This window comes from Melanotaenia boesemani, chromosome 8 (assembly GCF_017639745.1).
Source record: "Melanotaenia boesemani isolate fMelBoe1 chromosome 8, fMelBoe1.pri, whole genome shotgun sequence".
NCBI classification, from domain to species: domain Eukaryota; kingdom Metazoa; phylum Chordata; class Actinopteri; order Atheriniformes; family Melanotaeniidae; genus Melanotaenia; species Melanotaenia boesemani.
The window spans coordinates 28,691,463-28,700,518 of record NC_055689.1 but is presented as its reverse complement, the minus strand read 5'-3'; the positions used below and the strand labels follow the sequence as shown (position 1 = coordinate 28,700,518).

At 43.5% G+C, this 9,056-nt stretch overlaps 1 protein-coding gene across 1 annotated transcript; it reads left to right on the top strand.

Moving 5' to 3' along the window:
- The first annotated feature begins 2,110 nt into the window (after nt 1-2,110).
- Nucleotides 2,111-5,079, top strand: LOC121645313 (sterile alpha motif domain-containing protein 15-like). Its single transcript, XM_041993767.1, has 6 exons — nt 2,111-2,329; nt 2,437-2,596; nt 2,940-3,277; nt 3,370-3,440; nt 3,965-4,010; nt 4,189-5,079. The coding sequence occupies exons 1-5, from the start codon at nt 2,137-2,139 to the stop codon at nt 3,998-4,000; spliced, it is 798 nt and encodes a 265-aa protein (XP_041849701.1). The 5' UTR covers nt 2,111-2,136; the 3' UTR covers nt 4,001-4,010; nt 4,189-5,079.
- The last annotated feature ends 3,977 nt before the right edge of the window (nt 5,080-9,056 follow it).

Here is a 9,056-nt window from a genome sequence, read left to right as displayed (position 1 = left end):
CTGTTTGCTAGGTGTTGGAGCACCGTTTGGGATAAGTAACACCTTTAAAAGGACCATAGAAGAAGACAGTACATATGTACACAATGTTGAAGTAGTTACCTGTCATCATTTTTTTTTTAAGCTTCATTAGTCTTTCAAAGTGTGTAATGTCAAGGTGTAGTAATGTAAAGTGTTTTTTTTCACATCATGGCTCTGACATGTGGTTTTTAGTAAAATACCATAATGATTATTAGTGATGTGTATGTTTGGCGTATAGTTCAGAACACCACCGTGCTCAAGTCTTACTGCTGTTAGCTGATCTAAAGATGATCCTCTGTAAACACAAATATAACAGGCTTGTGTTTATCCATCTTGAATTCTTCAGAGTGCTAACACTGATAGGAAGGACAACTTGGCTTCAAAGTGCCGATTCTTTGCAGACCCCCACCTCCCTCTCTGCTGTGCTGCAGCCCTGCACTCAAAGCTACTTACAGCACTGGAGGCTGCTATGCTTGTGCTGGTTTCCATACTTGGCTGGTTATAATGGCAGAAATTACACCAGTTAGTATGTCCTCCTGCCTCTGACTTGTTGTTTTTTCACCCAGAAATGCTGAATCCTTACAATTCACCATGTTACAGTCACTAAAAAGAGCAAGAGAAATTTCTTTTCAGACTTTCCCTCATGTTTTGCAGTCGGGGTATAGAGACCGATTTTAGCCAGCATGACAAAAATGTAATTTACACAAGTTGCCAAGTTGTGTTTTAAGTCCTGAAGCCCTAAGAGGATATTTGCCTGTAAAATGAATTTCATTCTAGCTGTTTTTTAATCTTTTTAGATGGTGATTCTGAAAATCTGGAAAAGCAAGATGAGCGATCTAAGGTATGTCAGAAGTTCAGATTGATGATGTGGGTGTTCTGAGTTCTTTCAATAGGTCTTGGCCAAAATCGGCAAAGGAAGTATGTAGACATAAGTTTGTACAGGTTTACAGTAATTACTGGGTGTTTGTACTCTGTGTACTTCCCCTCATGTGTCTCATTGTTAAGAGGGCAGAAGACTGTGACATCCCATCAGAACAGAAACCTGAAGATGAGACAGAGATTTTAACAACCCCTGAGGTCCAAACCGATGCTGCTGCTGTCCCCATCGCTCCCACAGGTAGTAACCTATCACTGAATATAAATGCTGAATATAAATTAGTTTTTGAGGACATTTTGTGGTTGATTCTGTGGATGAATTTTACTTTTAAATGATGCTGACATGCTAATTTTTAACCAAGCCTTTTAATTCCTTCTGCTAATGTTGTCTCAGTCTGTACAGTGCTTCCTGCAGCAAGGAAACGTTCCTGCCGTGTGTTTATCACCATCAAAGTAATATTCATTCTCCTTTAGCTGTTTTTTTTTTTAAAGCTTGTTTGCAGTCGTTCACTTTAAATAAAGATTAACTGGTGAATCAAGCATGGCAGCCCCGGGGAACATGATTTAATTGTATATGAACAAAAATCTTCAAACGTGTTGGAAGTTTGGTCTTCATGGTTGTGCTAATTATGCAGAAGTAGGATAGAAAATTTAGAAAAAAATTCAATGTCATTTGTGTTTTCTGTGTTTTGATTCATATGTATTGTAGGGAAGGAGGCAGCACTGGAGGGGGAAATGCAAGAAGTACCAGATGTCTCCATCATCCTTAACATCCAAGTCAGCGATGGCAAAGCAGCCCATCAGGAAACCAGCCGGCCACTCCCAGAGGAGCCCACTGAGCCCTGCAGCGAGTCCAAAACTCCAAAGAAAAAGAAAAAAAAGGGGAAAAAGGATGTTGAGATGACCACAGCAGAAATACTGATCACAGAAACACCGATCACAGAAGCACCAATACCGGAAACACCCAGCACTGATGCCTCCACCGTAGATCTGCTCAGTGACACTCCTCTAACCAGCAAGTCGCCAAAAAAGAAAAATAGAAACAAAAAGAGACAAGACGAGCTGATAGAGGAAGAAAAAGACCAGAAAAAAGAGGAGGCAGAGGAGGAGGTGTCTCAAGAATCTCCACCAGAAAAGAAGAAGAAGGCTAAGAAAAGGAAACTGGAGAGAGATGGAGAAGAGGAGGAAACTCCCGCTTCTCCAGAAAACAAAAGGAAAAAGAAAAAGAAGAAGGTTAAAGACATGGAGGAGGAGGAGAATGAGGAGGGAGGAATGGAGGAGGAGAAGAAGATGGAGATTCCTGTGAGTCCAGCAGAGACAACAGAGAGGAAAAAGAAGAAGAAGAAAAATAGGAAAAAGGTGAAACAGGAGGTGCAATTTAAAGTACCACCAGCAGAGGGCGACAAAGCCACAGAAGTCAACATGGATCCTGCAGGTGGCGAAGGGGGGCAGGGGAACCTCTTTTAAAATTTGACTTCATGAATGAGGGGTGATTCTACAGTTTTTTTTTTTTTTTAAACATTTTTGTGTCTGCTCCTGCAGATGGAAACGCCTCTCTGGTCTCCTCGACCAAAAAGAAAAGCCGTCTCAGGAAGAAGCTGAGCCTGAAGAAGAGGTTAAGACTTCAAAAGCAAGAGGAGATGATGAGAAAGATGAAGAGTGATGACCTCCCTCCTGGAAAGAGTCTCACAGGAAGAAAAAAGTCAGTTAGTTAATGTTTCCAGTACTGCATCTATGGAAATATAGAAAAAAGTTAAACTTTTGAAATGTCCTGATGAAAACACTTTAATTCAGGAGAGTTGCTCAAAATATTCTTAAAGTTCAGACCAGTTCAGATTCACTCTGAGAGAGCAGCCACGACATGCTGTCATGTAAATCAGATACACGATATTTTAAACCTTAATATGATGCAAACCACCCTACTGTCTGCATATAGTTTATTTTTTAATGATTAAACCTGTTCAAGCAGTAATGTTTGAGGTTTTTCAAAATGTATTTTTATATTATGCAGCTTTAAATTAATCTGAAACTCATTATATTTCCAGACAAAAACAAACCCAAGTGGGAACAGAGGAAACCCCTCGATCAACACCAGACAAAAGGCCCCAAACTAACTGCTCAGAAGAGGATGAAACACCAAAGAGGAAAAAGAAGATAAAAATATTCACAGAGCAAGAAGAAAATTCCTCAAAGGAAAACCATCCTCCCAAGACAGCAACAGAGAGGAGCCTGAGCACAGAGCTTCCTGAAGCTGAGTCAGCCATACCTTTAAACGAAGGAAAGAAGAAGAAGAAAAAGAAACTGAAGGCAGTAAAAGACGAAAAGATGGAAAATCATTCAACTCCTATCACTGTGAACCAACTTTTTGCTGCTAAGAAACAAAGTAAGATTGTCTTTATCTCTTTCTGTGTCATCATGTGTCACCATCCTCGGCTTAGTTTTATGGTTTATGTTGTATGATGTTGGTTTTCACAGAGAAGAACAGATTAAAGGGAAAAGTGGGCGAGCCAGAGTCTGCTGCAGACACTCCTCCAGCTGTTTCTATGGTAAAAAAAACACTTTTCAGACATGAAATATGAAACATTGGTGGTTTAATCTGTCAAAGCTTTCACAACTGAAACAGACCAATGAACTAGGACGAGGACATAAAAATAGTGTCTTTCATAATGTCTTGTGTGTGTAATGTCTTTCATATTTGCTGTGTTTGAAAGACAGTGGAGGTCAATCACAGGCCAAGTTCCCTCTTTAACTTTGGACTTCTGTGTTGTGGACCAGCACTAATGGAGGTTTTATTGTACTTACAGTAATGAGCATTGTTGTTGACATGTTGAAGTCTGAAGGAAAGTCCAACCTGGTAGGATTACTGGGTGATCATTCAGCCATGATACCACAATGTTCAGATGATGCATGTCTGAAAGGGTCTTTAGACTTTTGTTATTGCTGCAAATGGCTGCCATTTCTCCTATTACTGGTTTTAACTATAAAGGTTTGTTGTTCTTGTAATTTAAAACCAGTTATTATGATTCAGACGTCGACATTGCAAATTCATTCCATATTCTTGTATTTACAGAAAAAGAAAAAATCCTCCAAAAAGAACATAGATTGAGTTAATCGGGGTAAGTAGCAGCTCAACATGTTTAACTACAATACAATCGGCTTTGAAACACTATTATTCATATGTAAAGAAGCTACATTCCTGGTTTCAGAGATTTTTGTTGGCTTACAGCCCTCACAGCAGACAAAACATCTGTTTTAATTAAATGGCGATTAATTGGGCTTTTCTTCTTCCTTCAGTCTATTCTCTGGTCTGACGTCAGCGGAGGATCGCATCTTGGATCTGACAACTAAAACGAAAAACACTACAGTGCCTTATCTCTGATCATTCTGGGATGAGATTTTTCTGGGGAGATTATCAGTGTTTGGGGTTTTCTGCTTTTTTCTTGTTCTAAACTATGATAACACGATGCATCTTCAGCTTGTTCAAACACCTTCAGCATTTCTTAATGGCTTGTTGAAAGGATCTGGTTGGTTTGATAATTGGCTTTTCTGTGATATGACAAAAGAAGACAAACCAATGCCCTGTTTTTATTGAAATGGACTAAATATGACTACAGGTAAAAGTATTAAATAAGTATATATTTTTAAAAACAGATATAAAGGAGGAGGTGTTTATGCCATTAATAATTGCTGAGGCTCAATACACAACTCTGGCTATTAGAAGTGTTACTGTGAATTATGCATCCCATCTAAACTGAGTGATGCAACACTTATAGGATGGAAACTTCTGGAACTTTACATATCTTCAGATTGAAATGAGCTTTAAGGGAACAAACTGTGAAAGTTAAGGTCAGAACAATGTTGACAATGTATCAATGAACCGTTTCATTGTAGTAGTAGTATTGTGATGTAGTATCACATCCCGTTGTGTTTACAGTGACTGTTAAAGCTGTGAAGTTAATTTTTTTTTATGTTTTTACTTTTTCTCTGTGCATCAACTAGGTACTTGATGAAATCCTTTTTCTTTGAAGCACCAATGTGTTAGTCTGTTGGACACAGAGGATAAATTAGTTTCTGCTCCTTTTCTTAAAAATGGTCACACATGCTAACTTCATGTCTGAGTGACTAACAGTGTTTGAATTCTGATCATCAGTCTGTTTCAGGTGAATAAATGCCCTTTTCCAAAAATCGTGACATGAATATTTATACACATCCACATACATAAGCTTTGGCTGTTGCCCCCACGATCCAGATGAAGTGCGGCTCAAATCACCCCTATGATGATGACAAAGCAAGAACCAGGGTTTTCCTTGCCCGGACGTGGGTCACCAGGGTCCCCCTCTGGAGCCAGGCCTGGAGGAGGGGCACGGAGGGCTTGGTGGCCGGGCCTTTGCCCATGGGGCCCGGTCGGGCTCAGCCCGAAAGGGTGACATGGGCCTCCCCATCTGTGGGCCCACCACCTGCAGGAGGGGCCATAGGGGTCGGGTGCATTGTGAGCTGGGCGGCTGCCAGAGGCAGGGACCCTGGCGGTCTGATCCTCGGCTGCTAAAGCTAGCTCTAGGGACTTTGAATGTCACCTCTTTGGCGGGGAAGGCACCTGAGCTGGTGCGCGAGGTTGGGCAGTTCTGGCTAGATACAGTTGGACTCACGTCGACGCACACTTGGGCTCTGGAACCGCTGTCTTCGATAGGGGCTGGACCCTCTTTGCTGAAGCTGATATATAAGCTGAAGAAGGAGTTCTATCGGGCCTTTTTGGCCTGTGGGACTCCAGAGGCAGCTGATGGGTATCAGCGGGTTAAGCGGAGCTGTTACGGCCCCTGCTTGTTACAGGCAGCTGTGGCAGTATATGCGCTGATTAGGGACTGCAGAGCGCTGCCCGGAGTGGCCAAGGCCAGCGACTCTGCCCCCGCCCCGTTTTGACTGGCATCCCTCTGGACCAGTCAGGCTGCAGCCCGAAGGAAAGCTGAGGCTGAAAAGGCTGCAGCCGAGGCAGGTCTGGAGGGGGAGATGCCAGAATGGCTTCGGTCTCTCTCCCCCTCATGTTGTGCACCGGGTGTGTGTGTGTCGCGACCACCTCCCTTTCACAATGGATGCCTTAGGTGTTTAGTTGAGTTAAGTTTACTTTGTGATTGTTTTAGGGCTGGGCTAGGTTAGCGTTTTATCGTGTTGTGACGACGGTCACTTTAGTTTATGGGCCTGTTGCTTTTGTTTGGTTTTAGTTTCCTCACCGAGTTGCGGTTGTCTGTGTGTGCACTCGGTGAGTGTTTGGTATAGGTTTTGGTTTGTTTCTTTCTGCAGGTCCGCTAACCCCAGCTCATCTTTTGTTTTACAGGTTGTCCATCACTTATCACGGGAATTGTAAATAAATGTGCTTTTACTTTGAAATATCATCTGCCCTCACCGTGTTTTTTGTTACGCCCGTCCCTACCCCTTAAGTCGGGTCGTAACAGGAGCGCAGCTTCGGCGGTCGCTAAGGCAAAAACTCAGGCATGGGAGGAGTTTGGAGAGGCCATGGAAAATGACTTCCGGATGGCTTTGAGGAGATTCTGGTCCACCATCCGGCGGCTCAGGAAGGGAAAGCAGTGCTCCGTCAACACTGTGTACAGTGGGCATGGGGGGCTGCTGACCTTGACTCGGAAACGTTGTGAGGCAGTGGAGTAATACTTCGAAGACCTTCTCAATCCCACCAACACGTCTTCCGATGAGTAAGCAGAGTCTGGGGTAGCTGGTACTGGCTCTCCCATCTCTGGGCTCCTCGGTGTCAAGGCCCCGGGGGTGGATGACGTCCGCCCAGAGTTCCTTAAGACTCTAGATGCTGTAGGGTTGTCTTGGCTGACACGCCTCTGCAGCATCGCATGGACATTGGGGACAGTTCCCCTGGACTGGCAGACTGGGGTGGTGATCCCCCTCTTCATAAAGAGGGTGTGCTTCAACTACAGGGGGATTACACTCCGAACCTCGGATTGTGGAGGAGCAGTGTGGTTTTTGTCCCAGTCGTCAAGCACAGGACCAGCTCTACACCCTGATCAGGGTCTTTGAGGGGGCATGGGAGTTTGCCCAACCAATCTACATGTGCTTTGTGGACTTGGAGAGGGCATTCTATTGTGTCCCCTGGGGACTCCTATGGGGGGTACTTCAGGAGTACGGAGTGCCGGACTCGCTTGTACGAGCTGTCCGGTCCCTGTACAACCGGTGTCAGAGCTTGGTCCACATTGTTGGCAGTAAATCAGAATCGCTTCCAGTGCGGGTTGGACTCCGCCAAGGCTGCCCTTTGTCACCGATTCTGTTCATAACGTTTATGGACAGAATTTCTAGGTGCAGCTGAGGTGTTGAGGGGATCAGGTTCGGTAGCCTCAGGATTGGGTCTCTGCTCTTTGCGGATGATGTGGTTCTGTTGTCTTCATCGGGCCGTAATCTTCAGCTCTCACTAGAGCGATTCACAGCCGAGTGTGAAGCGGCTGGGATGAGAATCAGCACCTCCAAGTCCGAGACCATGGGTGGTCCAAGCCGTAAAAGGGTGGAGTGCTCTCTCTGGGTCTGCAATAGGGTCCTGCCCCAAGTGGAGGAGTTCACGTATCTCGGGGTCTTGCTCATGAGTGAGGGAAGGATGGAGCGGGAGATCGACAGGCAGATGGGTGCAGCGTCTGCAGTGATGCGGACTCTGCATCGGCCTGTCGTCGTGAAGCTCTCGATTTACCGGTCGATCAACGTTCCTACCCTCACCTATGGTCATGAGCTGTGGGTAGTGACCAAAAGAACAAGATCAGGAATACAAGCGTCCGAAATGAGTTTTCTCCGCAGGGTGGCCGGGCTCTCCCTTAGAGATAGGGTGAGAAGCTCGGTGATCCGGGAAGGACACAGAGTAGAGTCGCTGCTCCTACGCATTGAGCGGAGCCAGATGAGGTGGCTTGGGCATCTGGTTAGGATGCCTCCTGGACACCTCCCTGGTGAGGTGTTCTGGGCACGTCCCACCGGAAAGAGGCACCGGGGAAGTCTAGGTTTCCTTGCTTAGGAAGCTGCCCCCGTGACCCGACTCCGGATAAGTGGCAGAAAATGGATGGATTGATATATATCATACTAGAACTTTGCTACCATGTGTTTATGAATGAGTGAATAGAAAAGCGATGACTTCAGAGTATCTGGAAAAACACTGAAACAGTACACAAACTTGTACCACAGTTGCCTGAATATGATACTCCTGTTTGCTTCATTTTGCATCAGGCTCCATAAAAGCAGAAATCTATGCCATCTAACATAAAATTTTTGTGTTGGGACAATGAGAAATTATCTTTGAATGATTTCAAGTGTGGAAAAGTGATTCCGTATAATTACAGGCTTATTTGAGTGAGAAGCAGTAGGTTGGAAAAAAACATAACAAATCCAAATAAACCCAAAAAACACCTGCAATAGAGCTAGTACAGCTTTACTTTCAAACACATGTAGCTTGAATCAGCAGTTAAGGACAAATGTATTCACAAAGTTATTTTGTTCATTTATGTAAACATACCCTGAGGTGAAGTTGATTTTGCAGCGAGGAAGAATCTCCCACCGTAATCTGCAGATAATGAAAATGTGAGCTCATAATGAACCTTTTTACCTGAAGCGAGGTACAGCACATTGGAGGCATAAATATGTAGCGTGGGTTGTTATTGTACAAATTAAAACAATAGTACAGTTATTTTTCGTGGTTATTGTGGATTTACACACTGCACCACTTTGCATAATGTTTTTTGTTTGTTCTTTTTCTTTTCAAGGGAAAAACCTATTAAGTGGGAGTCTGAATAGATTTTTTTTTTTTTTTTTTTTTTTTTTTTTTTTTAACTCTGAGGCCACTATAACACCTCTAAGCCAAGTTGAGGGACCATTCAAGAGAGAATACATGAAAATTCAAGGGGGCATAAAAAAAAACAAAAAAAAACCTGTTTTATAGACCTGGGCAAGTCTGTAAGCTACATCAAGGAAGATGGCATTAAACAGACGTCACAGGTAGAAAGAAACAAAAGAAAAAGAAAGGAGCCAAGATTTTATAAAAATATATATGTATAAAAGGTGTTGTGCTTAATTCTTAAAGGCTTAAAGGCTGAATAATTAGGATTTTTTGACACTAGGTGTCAATGCTACTTATTTTTCCTTTAATTCTTGCACCAGTTCACCCTCCATCCATT

Bases quoted from the DNA above. Each gene is read 5' to 3' on its own strand.
- LOC121645313 (XM_041993767.1), top strand. From the start codon at position 2,137: ATGGAGGAGGAGGAGAATGAGGAGGGAGGAATGGAGGAGGAGAAGAAG. The intron at 2,597-2,939 runs GTCAGTTAGTTA...TTATATTTCCAG, and splicing joins AGTCTCACAGGAAGAAAAAA to ACAAAAACAAACCCAAGTGG. The intron at 3,278-3,369 runs GTAAGATTGTCT...TGGTTTTCACAG, and splicing joins TTTTGCTGCTAAGAAACAAA to AGAAGAACAGATTAAAGGGA.